Below are 25,233 nucleotides of genomic sequence, written 5' to 3'. Positions count from 1 at the left end.
CGAGGCCTGCTCCTCAGTGATCCCCCAGAGAAAAGCCGTCAGTCACTCCTGTCTCCCCGGTCTCCAGCCGCACTCCATGCTCACCTGGTCTGGACCGAGTGTTTCTATCTCTGGCGCACGACCCCGTGTGGAGTCTCCAAACCCAGCAGATCCCTGCGGTGCGCTCCCACGTCGCTCCTCCCAGGGGAGAAAGGGGCATCTCCCCAGATCTGCCGCTTGTTGGGTCCCTGCTGGAGGAGCAGTGGCCTGACTGTGCCGCGGATCACGGTTTATGGCAACCCCGAGCTGAGAGCCTGCTCCTCAGCTCCGTCTCTGCAGCCGGGTTCCCTGCTCCGATACCTGGGAGCTCTGCCACACTCAGGCACCCCTGGTCTTTCTGTGACCCCAAGGGTCCTGAGACCACACTATCCCAGGGAGCATTCCACCCCCTCCCCCACCCCACCCCCTGTTTAGCCACTGAAGTGACATCCCTCAGTGGAGCCAACTTCTAAAATTTCCGATTTTGTGCTCTGCTGCTCTATCACTTGCCAGAATTGGCTGACGGAGGCCCCCTCCCCCACTGTCTATCCTCCCGAATATCGCCTCAGAATCACTTCTCTGCATGTCCTACCTTCCAGAAAGTGGTCGCTTTTCTGTTCAGAGAGTTGTTGCTGTTCTTTTCTTCAGTCTCCTGTTGAGTTCGTAGGTGTTCAGAATAGTTTGATCCCCATCCAACTGAATTCCTGGGACCAGACGAAATCCAGGTCGCCTACTCCTCCACCATCTTGCTCCTACATCATTAGTTTTTGATGTAGTGTCCCATGATTCATTGTTTGTGTATAACACCCAGTGCTCCATTCAATATATGCCCTCTTTAATACTCATCACCAGGGTACCCTATCCCGTCAACCCCTCCCCTCTAGAACCCTCAGTTTGCTTCTCAGAGTCCATAGTCTGTCATGGTTCATCTCCCCCTCCAATTTCCCCGCCTTCATTTTTCCCTTTCTACTATATTGTTCTTTTTTTTAACATGTAATGCATAATTTGTTTCAGAGGTACAGGTCTTTGGCTAGTTTTGAATAAAACTCTTATGCCATGCTATAAACAGAACACTATTAACCTTTCATAGATCTAAGTTGGATAAAATGGATTCTTCTGCTTCTATCTTACATGTACGTAGAAAAGAATGAAATATAAGACTATATTATATTTGAACCATGTGATGTCCATATTTCCTGAATATTATGTCAGACTTAATTCAGACTGCATGAAGGAGTCAGCATGTGGACTACCACAGTCCATTTCATATTGAGTTAATATTGATCTATTGAACTATTATTATAATAAGTTGCTAAAAGCATGGAGTATGACACCAGATGAAGTATAAATCTCAGTCATACCATTTACTAGTAGTGCAATTTAGGGCAGGTTACATAATTTAAATCTTTATTTATTTTGCAAAATGTAGAGAGTAATGTCACATTGCTTAGGATGGTTATGAGGTTTTAACTTAAGAGGCCAAATACAATGTCTGGAATTGCTAGGTCCTAAGTAACTATTGTAATTACTTTCATATTTTAGAAATTCCAGTCTTAAAGAATTTGATTCTCATGTCAAGATTATTTATCTGAGAGTAAATTACCTGATTTTGATTCTGGGTATCTAAGTGTTCATTTGTTTAGTGGTAGCTATACATATTTTATGCTATTTACCCACAATACTGTGTTTCTGCATTTGCTTTTCACATCTATTGAAAGGCAGAGTATACTCAACTATTTCTTCTTTAGTAATGCATTGCCCCATGATTTTCACCCTAAACTTTGCATCAACATCATTTTGTTTGCTATACAAAATATTGCGAGGGACACTGGCTTAGAAGTAAGAGTTAGAAGATAAATAAGACTTCTAGTATTTGATCTTTATTAGCAATTACCAATTCACTGAATCTTCTAAAATCCTTAGTTTCCTTATTTGTTGAGAGAAAATGTTGGCCTAGAACAGCCTTTCCAAGTTTTCTCACTACCAGGGCTCTCATTTATTATTTTATCCCACATTCATCTCCAGCTTCACTTTTGTAATCACGATGTTTAAGAGTTCAAGTTTGCTAGACAAACTCTAACTATTAAAAACTAGGGGCACCTGGGTGGCTCAGTTGGTTGAGTGTCTGACTTGATTTTGGCTCAGGTCATGATCTCATGGTCATGAGATCAAGCCCCACATTGGGCTCTGCACTGGGTTTGGAGCCTGATTAAGATTCTCTCTATGAGCGAAAAAAAAAAAAAAAAAAGATTCTCTCTCTGCCTCTCTCTCTGCCCTCACCCAGCTCTCTCAAATAAATAAATAAATAAATAAATAAATAAATAAATAAATAAATATTGGGGGTGCCTGGGTGCCTCAGTTAATTGAACAGCCGACTCTTGATTTCAGCTCAGGTCATGATCTCAGGGTCCTGGGATTGAGCTGCACATAGGTCTCCACGCTCAATACGGAGTCTGCTTGAGGATTTCTCTCCCTCTCCCTCTGCCTCTCCCCCAACTTGCTCTCTCCTCTCTCTCTCTCAAATAAATAAATAAATCTTTCAAAAAAAGAAAACAAAACTATAATACCATGCTAAAATACAATCATTGTCAAAATCAATCTCATAAAATATGAGATTATCCTACTTTTAAATTAATTTAAAAAATTGCTTAAAAAAAACAATGGTTTTAAGCTGGTTTATGTTGTCATAAAAAGCACAACTAAAGAAAATAAGATACCTTTTATTGTATACAGCTGGCCATGTAGTGAAATGACTAAGTCCCACATCATGATGTCCTCCACTCCCCAACCCCCAACCATGATAGCTTTAGCTTGCCCTCTTTGGTAACCAGGGCTGGGCAGAACATGGAAACCAATGGACATTCATGCTATATTAGAGTTTGTTATTGTAAGTCAGGTCTTTTAACCAATGTGAGATAGTAGAGATAATCAGTGTTTCATATGCAGTTAATGAAATTCCATTCAGATCCACAAAGTTTATATGTTAGTAAGACTAAGCTGACTTGCAGTGGATAAATAGACAGTATCTCTTTGATTCTTGAATTTATTAACAACAACAACAACAAAAAAGTTTTCATCTCTCAGTGCTGTTTTGGGGACATCAATCTAGTCCAGGATTCCAAATTAAAAGTATTTGAAATACTGGGTGATCTACTACATTTTTCTTGCCATGCCTATCATTCTAATGTCACTAGTGATCTCTCCCTCTCCAGTCCCACTAATTTTTCTATTTTCATTCTTGACCTTGAGTGATATTACACATTGTTTATGTGATCTCCTCTTAACTCCCATCATCTGATATGTTGCTATTTCATATAAGGTCAAAAACAGAACCGTATACTTGGAATTGTCCTCTGTAAGAAGGACAGAAGGTTCCTTGAAAAAAGAATCTTTCTTTTCCCAGGAGTCTTTTAGGGCTGATATATGGTCAGCTGTGCATTTACTAGAAATATGACACTTAGTGGCTCCAGGGTGGGTGACTAAAGGGTCCAGCAATCTATCCTGACTCACAAACAAGAGGCTTTCTCTGAGTGTGTGTAGAAGCCAAACCTGTAACTTATGAGTGCAAAAGTCACAAAAATCAGTGAGGTACTAGTTAAGCTTCCTTCTCTGGTCCTGCTTGATATCAATTTATTCCTAGAGCATAAAAAAGACGTATTTAGTCATGAGTTATGGGCATACCTTTATTTTTTCAACATTGGCCAAATAGGAAATAACCCAAATACTTTTTTTTTTTTATTCTTTAACAAAAACAAGAGTTAGAATGGGGTGTCTGGGTGGCTCAGTGGGTTAAGTGTCTGCCTTTGACTTTGGTCATGATCCCAGGGTCCTGGGATAGAACCCTGTGCCTACTCAGCGGGGAGCCTGCTTCTCCCTTTCCTCCCTGCTTGTGCTCTCTCTTGCTATCTCTGTCACTATTTGTCTCTCTCAAATAAAATCTTTAAAAAAAAAAAGAATCTTAAAAAAATCTTAAAAAATACAGAATACATAATCAATTACTTTTCTAGAAAATTTTAAATGCTACTTTATGCATTATATAAATTATGAAGATTTCTGGGTTCCCTAAACTAACTTTGACACATCATAATGACAGAATTTGTTTTCTGGGACTCTACTGTTGGCTGTAAAATTACAAAAAAAAAAAAAAAATCATTCTATAAATGAAAAACCACTTCCTTCAACCCTGCCACAAAATGAACCTGGTAGACTCAAAATTTGCCTGTGAGACAGAAGGGACATAGCCATATGACAATGATAAGAATAGACACTCCACTTTCTTCTTCCAAACTCTATCTACAAATAGCGGTATGTGTGTGTACATGGAGAAAGAAAGAGGAAATATGAACAGATGTAGGAATATTTACAGAGAGGGAATGTCATTTTTAGTACTGAATTGGTGTAAATGAGGAAGGGAAGTAATAGAATCATGGAGTGATGACTACTAGCTCCTGAGAAATGGTTCTCTTCTTCTCTGTTCAAAGCTCCTTGGCTTTCAGCCAGATGGAGGTTTTTTTTCTTTTTTTATTAAATATATTTTGATTCCTGTGATCAGTCTGGATTAGGCTGGTTTTTAATAAAAGACACTCTAAACACAGAGTTAGAAGGAGTTTGATGGAATTTTTCACTCAGAGCACATATTATTATACCTGCTTGTGTTTGAAGACACAGGGTACCTGCTGAATTTCCTGAAACAGAACTAGATGAGGGATGGCTAAGGAACCAGCAGGTGAACAGTAGGTTAGCTTGAAACTGAGGATGCAGGGGCGCCTGGGTGGCTCAGTTGTTAAGCATCTGCCTTCGGCTCAGGTCATGATCCCAGGGTCCTGGGATCGAGCCCCGCATCGGGCTCCCTGCTCCGCGGGAAGCCTGCTTCTCCCTCTCCCACTCCCCCTGCTTGTGTTCCCTCTCTCGCTGTATCTCTCTCTGTCAAATAAATAAAATCTTTAAAAAAAAAAAGAAAGAAACTGAGGATGCAGACAGGAAACTCGCTCTGTGAAGTTAAATTAATTTGTTAACATAAGCCTGGGAAGAACTCAAAGAGAATATCCCACCGTAGCCTGCAATGTCCTTTCATTTCCAATTGGAAAAGTGTTTGATATTCCATTGAGGCAGTCTTTTAATAAAGAAAACCAAAGAGTATACAACAAGAAAAAGAAAGGTTTTGCATTCAGAAAGCATAAAAATTAAAAGCAAGTACTGGTTATTTTGAGGAAGATAGTTATTAAATTGTGAAAACTGTTTTTTTTTTGCTGACACAGATGCCAACAGTCCATAATTAAATTTGTCTCTGCCTCAGTTATTCTCTAGATTCAGCCATGCAAGTTCAGTGTTGAGATTCATAAACAGTAATTGAGGAAAATGGCCCCATGAAAAGAAAGTCATTGTCATCACAGGGTGAGCATGCATTCCACTATGCACGGGATCGTGCCAGGCACATCTAATGTCCTAGAATAATTATAAAGAGAGTTACCTTTCACTCTAAAATGTACCCAATGTTGGATAATATATGTAGTGAATCTGGTTATCTATGATGAGGTAAGACAAAACCATGTGGTCTTGACATATTTGGGAAAACCTGGGAATGCAGAGTCAAATTTAGCTTCTAGTTGGCCTCATAGACTCAGTTAATCTGGCCATTGTAACATCTAATAGAAACTTTTTTTTTAATTGAAATGCCCTAAAATAGAAAATTCTCTCTCCTTTTACAGTGTGCCTTCTCCATGACTCTTTGGGTAATTGGGCCCTGAAAACAGTTGAGTTCTTATTTCTAAATATGTGAACTGTAGGTAAATGTGTCAGGTTATATGATCCAAGATCCTTCTTGACTTTTAATAATCTATTGCTGAAAGAAAGTGACTGAAAATACTTAAGTTTTTCACTGCCTTCACAAATGAAAGTAATGATAATAATAGCAATAAGAAGAAGAAGAAGAAAGAGGAAGAATGACGTTCACTTTTTTTTTTTTTAAGTAGGCTCCATGCCCAGCATGGAACCCAATGCAGGGCTTGAACTCATGACCCTGAGATCAAGACCTGAGCTGAGACCAAGAGTCAGACACCTAACCGACTTAACCGACTGAGCCACCTAGGCTCCCCTGCTTTATCAATTACTACTTCAAGGATGCAAACCTATTCCCATGTTGAAAGGAAATGGGCTTCTTGAATGTCTCAGAAGATAGACTAATTTGTTTAAACTATCTACATCAGTTCTCAAAGACTGGTCTAGGGACTCTTAGTGTTTCTCAAGGTGCTTTTAGGGGATCTGCAGGGTCAAACCTATTTTAATAATAATACAATTTTTTTTTGTATTGTTTCACCATGTTGACTAAGAATACCTTTCATGAAGCAATAAAATTATTAATTTTATTAATTCTTAATCCTTAAATTCATATATTTTTTAGTATTCTGAATATCAAAAGAGGAAATACATATGGAGGATGTCTAAGTACATTAGTTTTTGATTTTTGCGATCATTTGAGTTTCAAGCTGAATTAGCTCCTTTTTTTTTTTTTTTTTTATGAAACACCATTTTTACTTGAAAGGGCAATCAGCACAAAACCTGGAGCTATTCAGACTTGGGTACTAGTTAGACATTTTCTCAAAAATGAACAAAGTGAGCCAGTCAATTTAAGGAAAACAGTATCTGCTGCCAAGGATGAAATTCAGGCTTTTAAGTAAAAATTAGAAATTTGGAAAACTTGTATCTGACACTAGGAGCTTGACAACATCACAACATTAGAAGGCCTTTCTGATGGGATTGGTGGTGATAGTAACAAATGGGATTTTTTGATACTGTGTAATGAAATGTGTCAACATTGGGAAGATCTGTCTAATTCCCCGTACCATCCCAAATGATGGCAGATTGATGGGATAGTATCATGCATGGGTAAAAAGATCTATTCAAAATGCAAGATAGACCAACAGATTTTTATATAACAGTGCAAAATGTTTATCAATATGGGGTCAGATTCCACATTGCAGCTAACTTTCAAGAAACTACTTATTGGTATAGTGTTAAAGGATAAAGTCTACAATTATTTGAAAAGGCTATTAAAATACACCTTCCTTTTCCAACTACGTATTTGTTTGACATCAGATCATTTTCATATAGCGCAACCAAATCAACATATCAGAACAAAGTGAATGCAGAAAGTAACACTATAGTCTAGTTATTGTTGATTAAACCACTCGTTAAAAAAATTCACAAAACTCAGGGTGCCTGGCTGGCTCAGTCAGTAGAAGCAACTCTTGATCTTGGGGTTGTGAGTTCAAGCCCCATGTTGGGTGTAGAGATTGCTTAAAAACAAAATCTTTAAAAAAATTATAAAAATGTGATGTACTACCCCTCTTCTAATATTTTTATTTTGAAAAATGCAGTTTAAAAATACATATATTATGATAAGTTATAAATAAAAATTTAATAAATATTTTTAAAAAGTCTCAATTTTGACTTTCAATATGGTAAATATTTATAGCTATAACCTACATAAAGAAAAGTTCTTTGGGGTCCTCGATAGTTTTTAAGAGCACATTGGTTCCTGAAACCAAACAGTTGTGAGATCCATTGTCTGTATCATGATTCGTTTTCCTAATGATTGTAGATTAGTTCTTTCCAACTCAGATAACAGATTAAGCTAAATAGGCCAAATTTTCCATTTAAAAAATTAGAAAGGGAGGAAGGAAGGAATGAAGGAAAGAAGGCAGGCAGGAAGGAAAGCATAAATAAAGGCAGCATGTTGCCATAAGGTGTTTTTACACTTGAAATGCAATCTGTGTATGTCAGAGATCAGTATCCCTATAAGGACTCTTTTCCCTCTAGTTACATACTACCCTCTTGCACTCTGAGGAGATTAACTCTTTTGCCACCAGGATGACAATGAGATCAGGTCAGATGGAGAATCATACCAATATTCCCCACCCCCAGCCCCACCCCCAACAGGAAGAAGCTAAACTGGCTTGCTTGTTTGAACAATTTTTTGTATTCACTTCCGTGAACATCATATGAAAGAGGTCTGCTTATTTTTTTTTTTTTTTTTGGTTTTTAATGAAATGACAGAGGGAAAACAATCCATTTTTGCTGGTTTGATTTTAAAGCTATTGCCAAATATGTTTTCTCAAGTCTACCCTTTCATTTTCATCTCATTTTTATTTTAAAACATATAGCACATACATAAAAGCATATACAACATATGTGCAGTTCAAAGAATAAACATAAAATGACCATTTGTATACCTACCACCCAGTTTATGAAATCCAGTATTACAAACTGGTAATCTGATGCCATTTCCTGTGATGAAATCATACTCATTAATTAACTGGAAAAAATTGCCATGTTCAGCCTATTAGCTGAACAATTTCATTTGGATCTGAATAGTCAGTGCCCATATAGCAAGAACAAAAACAATTTTTATGGATATTTCCTAATTCCATCATAGTCCCATTAAATCAATTTAGTCAACAAAAGTCATGACCTAAAATTTCAAGTTTACTCTTTTCAGGGCTTTTCCACCTATACCATTTTAGAGCCTAGAGAGAAACCTTTCATCTGTTTTTAAATATATGCCTTGTGTTTTAATCATTGACTTTTATAATTTCTTTGTTCCTTGTATAATTATCCTCCACCTTGCAACACTAGAATTTAACACAAATCTCTACTCTAAAAATATGTGTTCTTAAAAAAACCTTTGAAAATAGAGAAAAATCCAAAGATGTAAATAAAAACCACTCATGATTCTGTCACACAAAGATAACCTTGGCAATTGTATCTCCACCCTCCCTCTTTTAAAACCTTTCTTGACACTCCTCTTTAAAAAAATCACATTTTAAGGAAGAAAAATAAGACAAATATTTATTGCTACATAACAAAGCACTGTAAAATTTAGTGACTTGAAATAATTTATTATCTCTTATAATCCTGCAGTGTATCTCAGCAGTTCCTCTGCTGGTTTCACTTTGGCTCCCTTGTGTATATTTGGCTGAAGTGGAAGGTTCAAGATGGCCTCAATCACATGTCTGTCAGTTGGTGCTGGTTTTTGGCTTGGGACACTCAGTTATCCTCCATGTGCCTTCTTCAGGTAGCTAGACTAAGATGCTAGTCTCAGAAAGATTCATGGCAGAAACTATAAGACCTCTTGAGGCCTCGACTCCAGAGCTCATACAGTATGACCCACACCATAATCTATTGGTCAAAGCACAACACAGGGCCAGGCAAGATTTAAATCATGGGGAACTAGACCCTCCATTCTGAATTGGAGGAACTGAAACAGTTTGTGATCATATTTAATCCATCACAATGTTGTGAAACATATGAACTACTTACTATTAAAGAAAATTTTTATTAGCTTTTTTGGGAACTTCCATAATCTTAGAATTTATGAGGTTACATATTTATAGAGAATTATCTTTGGAGAAATAAAACCAAATTCCTCTGGCAATAGCTGATATTTTTATACCTATCATCAGGTCACAAACACTAATGCCTCCAATGAAGCTACAAAGATTATAAACATAACTGAAATGGGCCAGGCAGAGATTGAAGTCATCTGGAATATATATGCTCTGTCTAAAAAAGTAATAGCAGATGGTTATTCTGTGGCAATATGAGCCCAGTGATGCCTGAACTACTGATATTTTAAGATAAAGACAAAATCCCAGTGAGTTAAAGTTATTTTGTGTATCTTCATAAATTGATTTAAAAGTTTTTATGGAAAGACAGGAGACCTAGAATAGTGAGAACAATACCAAAGAAGAAAGTCAGAGGATGCACACTGCCTGACATCAAAACTCATTTTAAAGCTAAATAGTCAAAATGGTGTGATATTGGCAAAATAATAGGCAAACAGAGCGATGGAACAAAATAGAGCAACCAGAAATAGACCCACACAAACAGTCAACTGATCTTTCACAAAGGAACAAAATCAAGTCAATGGAGAAAGGATAGTCTTTTCAACAAATGCTGATGGAACATTTGGACATTCATATGCAAAAAAAAAAAAACAAAACACAAAACCCAACCTACCAAACAAACAAGCAAACCTCTAGTCACAGACCTTATACCTTTTTCTAAAAAAATTAACTCAAAATGGATCATAGACCTAAATGTAAAACATAAAACTATAAAAACTCCTAGAAGATAACAGAGGAGAAAATCTAGGTGATCTTAGGTGTGACAATGAAATTTTAGACCTATAAAATAATCCATGAAAGGAAAAATTGTCAAGTTGTGATATTAATAATTTTTGCTCTACAAGACAGTGTTAAAAGAAAGTAAAAACAAACCACAGACAGAAAATATTTGCAAAACACACATCTGATAAAAGGACTTGTATCCAAAATATACAAGCACCAGAAACTCAAGGATAAGAAAACAAACAAATCAATTAAAAAATAGGCAAATATCTGAACAGACACCTTGTTGAAAAGGATCTAAAAGATGGAAACCAAGCATATGAAATATGCTCAAGATTATATGTCATTGTGGAATTGCTAGTTAGAACAATTATAATGCTAGACACCTATTAAAATGGCTAAAATCCAAAAAATGACCATACCAAATGCTTAGGAGAATGAGGAGTAACAGGACATTCATTGCTCTTAGGAATGCAAAATTTCAGGGGCGCCTGGGTGGCTCAGTTGGTTAAGCGACTGCCTTCGGCTCAGGTCATGATCCTGGAGTCCCGGGATCGAGCCCCGCATCGGGCTCCCCGCTCAGCGGGAAGCCTGCTTCTCCCTCTCCCACTCCCCCTGCTTGTGTTCCCTCTCTCTCTGTGTCTCTTTCTGTCAAATAAATAAAATCTTTAAAAAAAAAAAAAAAAAGGAATGCAAAATTTCAGAGGTACTTTGGAAGACAGTTTGGGAGTTTCTTACAAAGGTAAATAGTTTTACCATACAGTATAGCAATCACTCTTCAAGGTACTTACCCAATTGAGTTGAAAAGTCATGACCAGACAAAAATCTGCACATGGACATTTATAGCAGATTTGTTCATAATCACCAAGCAATCAAGGTATCCTTCCATAGGTGAATGGATAAACAAACTGCGGTACATCCATATAAGGGAATACTATCCAGCAAGAAGAGCAAATGAACAATTGAACCCCCCCAAAGACATAGAGGGATCCTGAATGCATATTACTAAGTGAGATAAATCAATTATCAGAAGACTATAAACTGTATAATTCCAACTGTAGGATATTCTATAGGAATATCCTATATTTCCAACTATAGGGAAAGGTACAACTATAGAAATAGTAGAGAAACCAGTAATTTCCTAGGGTTTGAGTTCGGCGTGGTAGGCGAGTGATGAATAGGTAAAGCTTAGGGGATTTTAAGTGTGGTGAAACTATATGATACTGTAATGCTAAACACATGACATTATGCATTTTTCCAAACCCATGCAACTATACAACACAAAGAGCGAACCTAATGTATACTATTGACTTTAGTTTATAATAATGTATCAATATCACTTAATTAATTGTAACAAATGTACCACCTTCATGTAAGTTGTTAATAATAGGGGAAACAATGTCAGGGGATGGGGACCTGGTCTATGGAAACTCCCTACTCTTCAATTTTTTTAGTAAATTAAAATTAAAAAATAAGCAAAAACATTTTGTGTTGGTTGATTTTGTTTTCTAATAAAAGAAAGTGTAATTGTTGAGTTGAATTATTGGATCTTTTATGGATAAATATATAGTATTGCACATAGGCACCAGGTTAATTTCCTTTTAGCCATAAGATCATATTAACTAGATCTTACTTGATGCTGTGGAGGATATTATTATAGTGTGTGTGTGTGTGTGTGTGTGTGTGTTGTACATATAGTATAGTATTTGCTATAAATAGTATGGTATATACTATAAGTAGTATAGTATTATGCAATATATGCAATTGAAACATTTCTGCTGAGGAACAGGTGGTGGAAGTAAAGAAGTAAAGCATTCAAATAGATAAGACTCCGTTATGAAGATAGCTATTTGTAAATGTACATTTTGGGAACTGTCCATTTCAGGAAATTTATTGTTAAGCAACATTATCCTTCAAACTATTCTCATTTGATTTGAAAAGTCACTTTCAAAAAGGGAAATGACACCTACCACCAGCAATTTTTTTAAAAGTTTTGAGACATTTAAGGACATAAGGACATTTAGGGACATAAGGATTAACACATTTCAAAAATTCTTTCAATATTTTCATTGCAAAGACTATTTATTTTTGTTGCTGTAACAACCAGAAAGAGATGTGAGAAGACTGAGAAAGTGTGAATTGGTCTTTCTCCACACAAAGTACTTTAGATGACAATTAACCATTCCAACCATTAACAGGAGAATTGGTATTTTTTTATTAACCTAGGGTCTAGCTGTGTAGAGTTGGGTCAGGCCAAGGAAGATTAACAGCAGTGTTAAAATGTGTCCCAGATCTCCTACCTCACTTCCTCTCTGCTCCTCTATGGCTCACACTACGACACATTTGGATCTAATTTTCCTTGGCAATTCTCCATCCGCCCTAATACTAGTTTTTAAGATTTCATGGCCTCATTTTCTTTGCTTCAAAATTGTGCTTTGCGTTTGAAAAAATGGCAGGTTACATGTTAATTCTGTTTAATGCATTAAGTTGAAAATAGTCAAATTAAACCTTCATAGAGGGATGCAGATTTTAATAGGGATGTGGAAATATAGCATCTTATCTTTTTTTTTTAAGATTTTTATTTTTATTATTTATTTTGACAAAGAGAGATAGCAAGAGCAGGAACACAAGCAGGGGGAGTGGGAGAAGGAGAAGCAGGCTTCCCAGGGAGCCCGATGTGGGGCTCGATCCCAGGACCCTGGGATCACGACCTGAGCTGAAGGCAGATGCTTAACAACTGAGCCACCCAGGTGCCCCATCTTATCTTAAATGAACTTTGAGTGATAGAAGTTTAGTGGGCAAGCGGGTCAGAGGGTATCACCATGGCTGGGATATCCTAACCATAGACTGGTGTTGGTGTGTCCCAGGCTTTAGGAGTGAAATATATGTGGGGGGGTGGAAGAGAAGCTCTTAACTCTTACAGAGTTTTCTCTTGATGTTGCACCAGGATTTTATAATTCTTTTTGCTTATTCCACCTGATACAATTGTAGCAACTTTGGAACAAACTTAGTTCTAAGGTGAATGGAATGAGTCTTTAGGTTGAAAAGACACTGTTTAGTTACCTGCTAGTAAAAATGAGTAATGTTGGGGCACCTGGGTGGCTTAGTCAGTTAAGCATCCAACTCTTGATTTCAGCTCTGGTCTTGATCTCAGGATCCTGAGATGGAGCCCCGTGTTGGGCTCTGCACTGAGCATGGAGCCTGCTTGGGATTTTCTCTCTTCCTCCTGCCCCCTCCCCTCACTTGTTCTCTCTTTCTCTGTGAAGAAAGAAAGAGAGGAAGGAAGGAAGGAAGGAAGGAAGGAAGGAAGGAAGGAAGGAAGGAAGGAAGGAAGGAAGAAAAAGAAGAAAGAAAAAAAGAAGTAAAATGAATAATGTTGGTTCTATAGAACTAGAAAATGCATTGAGTGAGGTAGGAGGATACAGGAGCTCTTCATCTACATAGTCTCAGCTCTAGGGGCAAACTCTTTGGAATGTTGTTAAAAATTTAAAATAAACAGAAGGCTTAGAAACAGCCTAATTTACTATTATACAAAACAAAATTTAATGTAAGGTCTATTTTTGAAGACAGCAGATACTTTTTTTCAGTACCTTCTACATTCTACCTTCTCAATACTTGTATGTTGTTATTTAACACGGTTCTAACAGCCACAGAAGGAATAGACAAAGCAGAAGGAAGTCGAATAGATATTAGTGGCAGACAAATTGAACATATCAGAAAGTTACAGGAGAGGGGCGCCTGGGTGGCTCAGTCGTTAAGCGTCTGCCTTCGACTCAGGTCATGATCCTGGGGTCCTGGGATCAAGCCCCACATTGGGCTCCCTGCTCCTTGGGAAGCCTGCTTCTCCCTCTCCCACTCCCCCTGCTTGTGTTCCCTCTCTCGCTGTATCTCTCACTGTCAAATAAATAAAATCTTTAAGAAAGTTACAGGAGATAATGTTTAGAGAAATTACTCATCATATTGTCTTGTTCTGTAATGAGAAGTCCACAAGTCCTGCAGCCCACACGATTGCTTGTCAGCTCAAGCTTCTGTCTGTTGCCTTATACCATGATGTCATCAACAGCTAAGAATATTCTATCATGATCCTAGAAACTAGGGATGGAAAAACCATTTAGGAGTCTAGTTTATAAGTTTCACTCGTAACTTTCCAGTTTTTCTTCTTCTCTATCAGAGTGTCTTATTAAGGAAAAAAAATGGTTCAAGCTACATAATTTATCTTTACAGTGTTTTTCATAAAAGATGTGATCCTGTGTTTTCTTTCCACAGACCCAGGGCTGCATAGGCAGCTATATTTTCTGCAAAGACCATCCAATGTGGTAGCCATTGAAGGAAAAGATGCCATCCTGGAGTGTTGTGTTTCTGGCTATCCTCCCCCGAGTTTTACCTGGTTACGGGGAGAAGAAGTCATCCAACTCAGGTATCACAAATTGAAGACTTTTGTGAAGTATACATCACTGTTTCCCTTTCTCTAATTTGATATAGGTACTAGAAATACTAGTTTTTGATGATAATTGATTTTTCCCCTGCATTCCTTGACATTATACAATATATGAAAGACATTTACCTAATGCGATAAAGAGATGGGGAACGGAGTCAAAATCTATGAGATCAATTCAGAAAAGAAATTTAGAAAGCCAGCGTTGCTGTTGAAAATGCCCTGTCCAAAAACTATTCAGCGAAGGTAATTTGGAGGATCTCATTCTAAGGAAGTGGTATAGACAGTGAAATATTTATTAAGAAATTAAAGTTTTCTTTTTTATTTTTTAAAGATTTTATTTATTTATTTGGCAGAGAGAGAGAGCGAGCACAAGTAGAGTGGCAGGCAGAGGGAGAGGGTGAAGCAGGCTCCCCAGTGAGCAGAGAACCCGATGTGGGGCTTGATCCCAGGACCCTGGGATCATGACTTGAGCCGAAGGCAGATGCTTAACTGACTGAGGCACCCAGGCACCCCAGGAAATTAAAGTTTTCTGAATTGTAATATATAGCATGTCATTCTAGGGTCTGTGCAATTTTTTCAGCTGCAGTTATATCTTTCACACTCCAGATATAACAATTATTTAAGATAAGGCAAAAGGAGAACATGGCTGGCTTTGAATTATTAGACGTTCATATTAAGGCATAGTTAGAAAGTAAACTCTTAATAGAATGGAACACTTAGCCTGAAACATTTTGATTAAATGGATTCCACTTAAGAAATTAATTTCATTGATTTGGAGGTCTGTTGTACTCCTTTTTAACACATTTGTTTTCTATGATGAGATAGGTTCACAGACAATAACTTAAATCTTTAAATTTCATCTCCCCTCTCTATTTATATAACAACACTGTATGGTATGATGTCACAATACTTCTGAGAATATTAAAGCATGTGAGAAATCTGGTTGCAGCTTTAGCATGTCAAAACATGTTCTCTGAATGTAGCCAGACATTCTTGGTACAGTATGAAATGTGGCTTTGTACTAAATCAGATGTCAGGACACAAGACATTGACTTCCACTATGGGGAATCACTTCTCTGGAGCTTGTGGTCCTCAAATCCAAAATGAGAGAATTGCATCAGATTATCTGTAAGTTTCTTTCCAGTACTAAGCTTGGGCCCAAGTTTAATCTATTTAATTTCTTTGATCACTGCACATAGCCTTCCAGTGGGAGTGGTTTATCTTGAGTGAATTTTTGATCAATAAATGTGATGTTACCTAGGCCCCCAAAATAGAGGGTTTTTTCTAATTTTATAATTTGATCTTTTGTGGAGTTTATTTAAACCTCTGAGTACCTTGCCTGGTATACACGTATGTATCCGTACATTAATCTACTCTCTAACTGTATATGCCTGTGTCTTACAGGTCCAAAAAGTATTCCTTATTGGGTGGAAGCAACTTGCTTATCTCCAATGTGACAGATGATGATAGTGGAACCTACACCTGCATTGTTACATATAAAAATGAGAATATTAGTGCCTCTGCAGAACTCACAGTCTTGGGTAAGTCAATGGCTCGAGATTAGTTTACACTGTCCTTTTCAAAATACATGACTGTGACACTTTAAATGCTTATCCCTGAATTGCCTCCTGTGTTTATTAGTATGAAATTGCGAAATCCCAATATTCCATACATGTCCTTACTTTACTTTGATTAATTGCAAAGGGGTTAAAAGTAGTGTTTGAATACTTGTTCATTGACTAAAATCTAGACGCAGCACTCTTTGGGCTAATTATTCCAATGATACAACTGAAATCTATGAAAAATTATTATTTAACAAACGTGTTAAACAGCAAATGAGTTAAATAACAAATGAGAGATTCCAATAGGCGTGAATGAGAGAAATTATATAAACAATATGCGCTTGAGTGGAAAAGTCAGATATCATTTGAGATGACAGACAGGGTTCCTGACATTAAATTCAAATGTCTTGGTAAGATTGTTTTGTTAATATGGAAATACTGTAGATGTTATGTTGAGGGTGAACCAATAAAATCAAATATATCTAAAGAAAACACATAGAATCTAATTTTAAAAATTTAAGGGGGGTGGATGGTACATATTATTCAGAAAGACAGGGTCACCGTGTACCTTGGTAAATTAATAATTATTATATGTGGTAGGTACTCAAACACATATTTTATCATCTACCCCAGATTTTTTTTTTTAGTCAGTTTCATTTGAATCATGTAATTTAGAGAAAGTGCTTTACCATTTGAATTCCAATTGCTTTTTCCTGTAACAGCAACAACAAAAAATTGTTTACCAGTCTTTGGATTTTTCCCTCTGGAATAAGTCTTTTCACCTTGTAAAGAGTACAGGAAAAGTTATAAGCTCTTTAAAAATTATTCAGTAGAAATGAAAAGGTATGGAATGCTGATTATATCTGCTAATCTGTACCATAATAGTATTATGCTATCCATTTTACTTTTTGGCTTTAAAGTTTATTCAGAAAATGCTTTCATCTTCAGATAGGGTAATAATGTATGTGATGGGTGAGACAATGGAGTTGTTTGTTCTTTGATCAAACCATAAATATTAAACTAAGAATAGAAAAAGGACTTTAATTCTTTGGTTTTAGAGGTAGCATTATTCTAACTAAAATAGCTTGTCTTTAAGATGATAGGAATTTAATATAGTCATTTTATATGAAAGTTTTTGGTGAAACAAAGAACTTTTACATTTATAACATCAAAGTACAGCAACACAGAATGACTATATAGAAATTATTTTGTAATGTATACCACTGATCATAAGGCAAATGCAGTTATAGAATTACCTAGAATTTATAGTGATCATGGGTAAACTTCTAATTGCAAATATATGAGGTCACATTTTATATCAAATTAATACACAATATTTGGACACATGATGCTTCATTGATATCTAAGCCAATTGTACATAAATTATGATTTCTGAGTAACTTAGCCAAGAAATATATGTAGGAATATCCATATATGCACATATATTAACATCCATAGCATCTTCTTCTGTGTGTTCCTGTGAGCATGTGTATGTTCTCCAGTTCTTTATTGTTGAGCATTGTCTTGTTTCCAAATTCTACTTAAAAAAGCACACACAGGGGCACCTGGGTGGCTCAGTCATTAAGCGTCTGCCTTCGGCTCAGGTCACGATCCCAGGGTCCTGGGATCGAGCCCCGCATTGGGCTCCCTGCTCCGTGGGAAGCCTGCTTCTCCCTCTCCCACTCCCCCTGCTTGTGTTCCCTCTCTCGCTGTGTCTCTTTCTGTCGAATAAATAAATAAAATCTTTAAAAAAAAAAAAAAGCACACACAAACAACAAAAGCACTGAGATGATTATTCTGTATCTTTGTCATTTATTTGCTTATATGCTAAGGAAAAGTATCACAACAATGTTTATACTCACACCAGCAGTGCAATAATTGCCTGTCTCCAAAAGAATACTTTTCTCTCAGGGCGCCTGGGTGGCTCAGTGGGTTAAGCATCTGCTTTTGGCTCAGGTCATGATCCCAGGGTCTTGGGATCCAGCCCTGCATTGGGCTCCCTGCTAGGTTGGGAGTCTGCTTCTCCCTCTGCCTCTCCCTCTCTCTCTGCCTCTCCCCTCCACTCGTGCTCTCTCTCTCTTAAATAAATGAGTAATAAAAAAAAGAATACATTTCTCTCTACCAATATTTGCCTAACAATTTTATAAAATGGACTCTCTTTGTTCTAATTTTCACCCTTATTAAATTTAGATTTATTTTTATAGTTTTACTGGACATTTGCATTTTATATTTTGTGAGTTAGCTGTCAATCTTTTTTACCTTTATACATTTATTAAAATATTTATCTTTATTTTGTTGATTTGCAGGAACTATTAATATAGGAAGAATAGTAACTATTCTGTATAGGCTCTGTGTGTATGTATTTTGTTATTTCTGGTTTTTTGTTTTTATTTTATATTTTGTATAGGATACCAAGTATTTTTCCATATAGCTGCTGGCTTTGTTGCTGTTAGATTCACATTTTCATTATAAATGAATCACCCTATTTCCAAAAATTTCATTTTATATTATATGTTGAATGTGTAAATTAGAAGAATTATTAATTTAAAAATATAGATCGAGTTGTGTTTATGTTTTGTTTTTTATTTAATTCTCTTGGTAACTGGGTATACATTTTAAAGATCTTCCACATACCTAGTATGATCTGTAACTATTATAAAAGGCATGATTTAATTCAGGAAATGATCATAATACTGTTTTAAGTATTCTACCCAGGCTTTAAAATGAATGTTGATATAATGAAATCTTTGATATATTCTTTGACTATTCTAATGTAAAGTTAAGCTCATCCTGCAGGACTGGGTTTATATGGAAAATGTAATTTATTACTTTTTCTTAAAAGATGGGATGGGGGAGCACCTGGGTGGCTCAGTTGGTTACGTGTCTGCCTTTTGCTCAAGTCATGACCCCAGGGTCCTGGGATCGAGCCCCACATTGGGCTCCCTGCTCAGCAGGGAGCCTGCTTCTCCCTCTCCCTCTGCCCCTCCCTCCCACTTGTGAGTTCTCTTTCTGTCTCTCAAATAAATAAATAAATAAAATCTTTAAAAAAAAAAAAAAGATGGGGAGGAAAGAACTTCATTATCAGTGTTATTCAAATACTTTTCATTAATTTTAAGGATTTAACCATAACATAAATTCTTCATAAGATAAAATTCCACAAGAAATTCAAGCTTGTGCTCATAAGTTTTAATCATGCATTTTATCAGACTTTTGTTTTGCCTTTTTTGGTCCGTCCTTACACTTAGACTGGCTTTGAATGTGAACCTGCAGGAACTAACAGACTTTTCAAGTGATACCATTTTATATACAACAAGAGAAATTCTGTAGTCTTCCTCAAGAGTTTCAGAGTTAATGAACATTAAATATAATTTAAAGCATTTACACTATAAAGTGAATATTGAAAGTTCCATAATAGTTAAACTTCTTGGGGAAATCTGTTTAGACAAGACTAAGGAAAACTTGTCTAAAGTACATGAACTATAAATAAATAAATAGGTGTGTTCTTAATCATAACCATTTATGTTAATGTTTCTGATCTCTTAAAATATTCATCAATATAGTACTGGTGGATGTATTTGAGTATATGTACTGCACTAGGTTCTGGGAAGGCTACAAAAGGTTTAAAGTCTGGCTTCAATGGGCTTGTAGTATTATTACAAATTCATACAATCAATTGCCTGCCTTCGGAGTAAGTTTTTTTTTTTTTTTCCTCCATTTTGCGTGTTAACATGGACTCTGTGAAGATATGAAGAGTTGATAGTCTTTGCTCTCATGAAAGATAGAATCTAAAGAAGTGTTGGCAGGAAGAGATGCTGAAAAGGGGGTTGCAGAAGGAAGTTTTCTTATTATTGGAAATATTTCCAATATTACATTTTCCATATAAACCCAGTCCTGCAGGATGAGCTTAACTTTACATTAGAATAGTCAAAGAATATATCAAAGATTTCATTATATCAACATTCATTTTAAAACCTGGGTAGAATACTTAAAACAGTATTATGATCATTTCCTGAATTAAATCATGCCTTTTATAATAGTTACAGATCATACTAGGTATGTGGAAGATCTTTAAAATGTATACCCAGTTACCAAGAGAATTAAATAAAAACATTAAATTTAAACATTCTGTTTAAATCACACATGCCGTGATGATTTTTTTTAAACTGTTTTTTTTTTAAATGAACTGAAGAATCATATTCTGACCATTATTATTTTCTAAATAACCAGCTTTTTGGCTCAGAAATTATAATTGCCCTTAATAAACATTCAGGAGATTGGCCCCTGACTTAGGTCTAGACCGATCTGATGTCTGGATCAATGCATAAATGCATAGTTTAAAAAAATTTTTTGATCTTTAACCAAGGAAGTGCCCAGCCTTGGACAAACTCTTAACATTCCCCATGCACACACAAGAGATGGGTAGAAAGTTCACTCTTGAGGAGAAGCCATTAGGTCTAATGTTGGTGACAAAGTTTTGAACTTTGTAGAAGAATTTTTTTAAAAGCAGTTTGATGAGCACTGGGTGTTATACACAACTAATGAATCGTTGAACACTACATCAAAACCTAATGATGTACTATATGCTGGCTAATTGAACATAATAATAAAAAATAATTTAAAAAATAAAAAAATTAAATAAGTCAAATCAACTAAAGGTTTGGGCTGATTAGGTGGAAGGTTCTGATTTTTAAAAGTTTCTAAACTAGGGTGCCTGGGTGGCTCAGTTGGTTAAGCGACTGCCTTCGGCTCAGGTCATGATCCTGGAGTCCCTGGATCGAGTCCCGCATCGGGCTCCCTGCTCGGCAGGGAGTCTGCTTCTCCCTCTGACCCTCCCCCCTCTCATGTACTCGCTCTCTCTCATTCTCTCTCTCTCAAATAAATAAAATCTTTAAAAAAAAAAGTTTCTAAACTATAAAATACATTCTATCTTAAAGTGTATATATTTACAGTTTCAATAATAAAATGAGAAGCCATGTACCACCATCCAGTTTAAGAAATAGAACATAACTCTGTGTGCTCCTCCCCAAACTCATCTCCTTCCCTCTCCACCCCAGAGGTAACCATTACCCTGAAGTTTGTGTTTACCATTCCTTACTTTTCTTTATAGCTTTATCACATTACATGCATTCCTAAATAAAATTTTAGTTATGTCCATTTTTGAAATTGAAAAAAAATAAAAGCAGTCTGCAGCAATATAAATAATATACTATTAAAAATTTATCTTAGTGTGTAGGTTTTCTCAATTATTTGCCTTATCAACTGTCTAGAGAAATGTTGGCTAGAATTGGTACAGTCTGGCTTTGTAGACACAAATAAGTCTGCTAGGTCAGTACTTTGCACATAATTGAAAACCTTTAACAAAATCTAAGAGTTCTCCATATCTTTTTCTCCCGCTCCCATGAGTAGCACATATCACTTCATGTGGTGTTTAGGTTTATGTTTCTCCCAAGAAAACACCTCCAAAAAGAAGTCCTTTGAGGCAGGTGTTTTGCCTGCCTGAGACTTTTCTGGACAGGGATCCATGGGTCACCCTCTTGCAATGTGTTCAGAATGGCTCTCTACTGGCCTAGAGCATGTCCAGCACACAGAGATAATGTTCTTTAAGCCCAATGGCAGTGGGTTCAGAGTATTAAATTATATTTTAATGTCTATAATATATATACATGCATTTATACATATATGTACATGTATACGTACATGCATATACATACCATATATGTGTATAATGCACATATATTTCCTATTTCTAAGAAAATTTCTCTTCACAATGCCTTCTCATATTCTTTTAAATGCATATGGTTACCTCAACCATTACATAATGTACTGATTCTGCAAATAAATAGACCAACCTATTCAGAAAGTTTTAGAAAAATCATCTTAAAAGCAAGTTAAGAAGACAGCAGATTAAGATTTATAGGAGAAGTTAAAAACCCCTGTTAAAAACTATCATTTTGTAGCATACTGGGACAGGAAAGTCCCATCAGTAGCTCACTTTCTTCTGAAAATGCTTAAGAATAATAAAAAAGATGGCTGGGTATATAGTGAACTAATCAAGTATGGTTTCTAGGCCCAGATACACAACCAGTCCATAGCATCTGCGCTGACACAGCAGCCGGCACTTGAGTACATCTTTTGTACTCGGCCAGGCACTCTGTGGGCACAGAAAGAAGCATATAGCACCAGTCTTGACTTCAGAGACTAGTTAGGTAAGCGGACAAGAAATAGAAGAGCCAAAGAAAAGTTGGCAAAGAGGGAGGTGAGGGGCCCCGAATAAACAGTTCAAGGAAGATGAAGGAAGGGAGTCAGGGGTTGGGAGGAGGGGTGAGGGGAGAGATTCTGGGAAAGGAAGGAAATGGGCAAAGGTTTGGGATAAGCAAGGGGTTGGGAACGGGAAGTAATCTCATGTGACTGAAGAGTATGGGTCCAATGGGAAACTGATAGGGAACTGGAAAAATGGTATAAATCCTGAATGGTTTGCTCATGTTGTCAGGTTTTTATCTTAAGGGCAGTGGAAAGACATTGGTTTTGTTTTTGGCTTGTGGCTTACTAGCTCTTTCATCTTGGCCAACTATTTAACTCACTAATCCTCAATCCCTTCATTTGTAAAGGATGATAATTACTTCCTCATAGGGCTTGATGATTGCTTAGGTGTGAAATTTGGGAGAGAAGGCTTCCAGAAGAGGAGGCATGGCTTTGGGTGCTGTGGGAAAGAAAGAAATATAAGATGCTCTTCTAGACTTCAGCAGAAGCCTAAAGCATAGTTACAAAAATTAAGCAAAAACAAAACAACAAAATGCCACAAATATTAAAACATCCTATGTACCCTCTCCATACCCAGTTTTACTCACCTGTAACATTTACAAAGCAACAACTGGTCCCTCCATAATTCTCATGAATCCTGGAAGAATCATATAATGATGTCCTAATGATGCACAGAAAAATTTTTGGCAGTAATCTCAAGAAACATAGACAAATATTAGGTTTGTGGCACAAGGATAGCATCCAAATTTGTGAAGCATTTTATACTTTTTTAGCTTCCTCTCTGTCCCTATAGCCTGCCATCCATGCTTTCTTCCCAGCTAGACTGTGAGCAAGAACAGACGCCATGTCTTGTTAGCCTTGGCCGCTCAAAGCCTTGGTTTGTTCTCTGGCTCACCTGAATTTTAAACATAAGAAATACAATTACACGTACATTGTATATAAGTTATCTAGCTTTCTATCAAAATATTTTATAAGCTCTTTATGGAGACTCATGTGTTTTTATAGTACATTGTTATGGACTGAATTGTTTTCCCCCAAATTCATACATTGAAGCCTTATCACTACTAATGTGACTGTATTTGGAGATAGGACTTTTAATTAAGGAGGTAATTAAGGTTCAATGAAATCCTAAGAATGGGGCCCTAATCTAATAGGAATGGCATCTTTATAAGAAGAGGAAGAGGCATCTGAGCATTCTCTCTCTCAGTGCAACCATGCAGAAAATGGTGTATGTGGGGACACAGAGAGAAGGCATCCTCTCCAAGCCAAGGAGAGATGTCTCACCGGAAATCAACCCTGCTGCCACCTTCGTCTTAAACTTCCAGACTCAAAAAAAAACAAAAACCAAAAAACAAAACAAAAACTTCCAGACTCCATAACTGGGAAAAAATAGGTTTCTGTTGCCTAAGCCACCGAGTCTGTGGTGATATTTTGTTACAGCAGCCTGAGCAGATGAATATAACCACAGAAAGAGTAGCTGTACTGTGGATTATACTGTTAAAATGATTCTTGATTAGTTTTATAGAGACGTAAGCTACAACAAAGAAGTATATTACCAACATTTCTTACATATTGTTAATACTGACAATCTCAAATTCCCAAGTGTGAAAAATATGTCCCTCTTACAAGAGCAATGAATCAAAAGGCATTTCTCTGTTTATACACTAGGTTATGTGTAGTTCGAAGATCTAAATGTCCCCTTGTTTATTTTTCTCTTTAGTATCATCATCTTCTTATTTAGTAATTTATAAAGATAAGGTACTACTAACATTTTAGGTCCTATAATTTTGAATGATCTGTCCCAATTTTAATAATAAATATATCATTCACTATGAAGAAAATATGTTTTCTGTTTTTTTAACTCAATTCTTAGATATGCTCTATAAATTCAATTTACTACAATAAGCATGCAGATGTTCACATTCCATCAACTCTCAGATGTGTGTAGTAATGGAAGGAAATATGATAATTAAAAATTGATAAGGCTTTGCATCCTTTTATTTTTTGCATATGCTTTAGTTTTATCATTTTTTGTGTTTTTTTCTGAAACATATTGGATGTGTTGCTACTTTCTGAACATGTATAACGGGTCAGATCAGGAACTGACCCATCCATTTGTTTGGACAGTAACTGGCACATCCACCTCCATTAAGGTATTCAGTTGCCTCCTTTACAAATTTGCTGTTGGATCACCGATGTTGGGTTTTTGGCTTAGGTTCTTAGCTACAAACAGAAAATAGTTATCATAAAATATATTAATAAAGATAATATTTAACACCTCTATTACAATGTGTAACGCTTTGAATGGAGTTCTCCTGAATTTACTACATCACTGCTTCCCCCAAGTAGCAGTCCTTAGATTTCATGTCTCTCTATAATTGTCCTTCATTAGCAGTGATATTTTTTGATCATAGCCATAAAAGCAGTGCCTTAGGTAAGTTTATATTCATTATCTTTCACAGGGTAATTGCCAAACGGATCATAATGAAATTAGTTAAAACTTTTGTTTTTGGGCGCCTGGGTGGCTCAGTTGGTTAAGCGACTGCCTTCAGCTCAGGTCATGATCCTGGAGTCCCGGGATCGAGTCCCACATCGGGCTCCCTGCTCGGCGGGGAGTCTGCTTCTCCCTCTGACCCTCTTCCCTCTCATGCTCTCTGTCTCTCATTCTCTCTCTCGCAAATAAATAAAATCTTAAAAAAAAAAAAGTTTTGTTTTTTGTTTTTTTTCATGTAGGGCTATGATCCTAAATGTATGATAAAAATGCATAATATAAGACAGAATTAAATTAAAAAAAAATCAAAATCATCTATTTGCTGTTCCTTCCTAT

At 36.4% G+C, this 25,233-nt stretch overlaps 1 protein-coding gene across 1 annotated transcript in view; it reads left to right on the top strand.

Annotated features, from left to right (window-relative positions):
* The window catches only part of DCC (DCC netrin 1 receptor), a 1,045,570-nt gene that overhangs the window by 491,739 nt on the left and 528,598 nt on the right, over positions 1 to 25,233 (top strand). The window contains exons 3-4 of the mRNA XM_081802524.1: positions 14,412 to 14,562; positions 15,988 to 16,124. Of these exons, the coding sequence (XP_081658650.1) occupies positions 14,412 to 14,562; positions 15,988 to 16,124 (288 nt within the window). The remainder of the gene's footprint in view (positions 1 to 14,411; positions 14,563 to 15,987; positions 16,125 to 25,233) is intronic.

The sequence above is a fragment of the Leptonychotes weddellii genome, chromosome 13, assembly GCF_054177405.1.
Source record: "Leptonychotes weddellii isolate Sample4059 chromosome 13, ASM5417740v2, whole genome shotgun sequence".
Taxonomy (NCBI): domain Eukaryota; kingdom Metazoa; phylum Chordata; class Mammalia; order Carnivora; family Phocidae; genus Leptonychotes; species Leptonychotes weddellii.
Note: the sequence above shows the minus strand (reverse complement) of the source record. Positions and strands in the feature narration are given on the sequence as shown.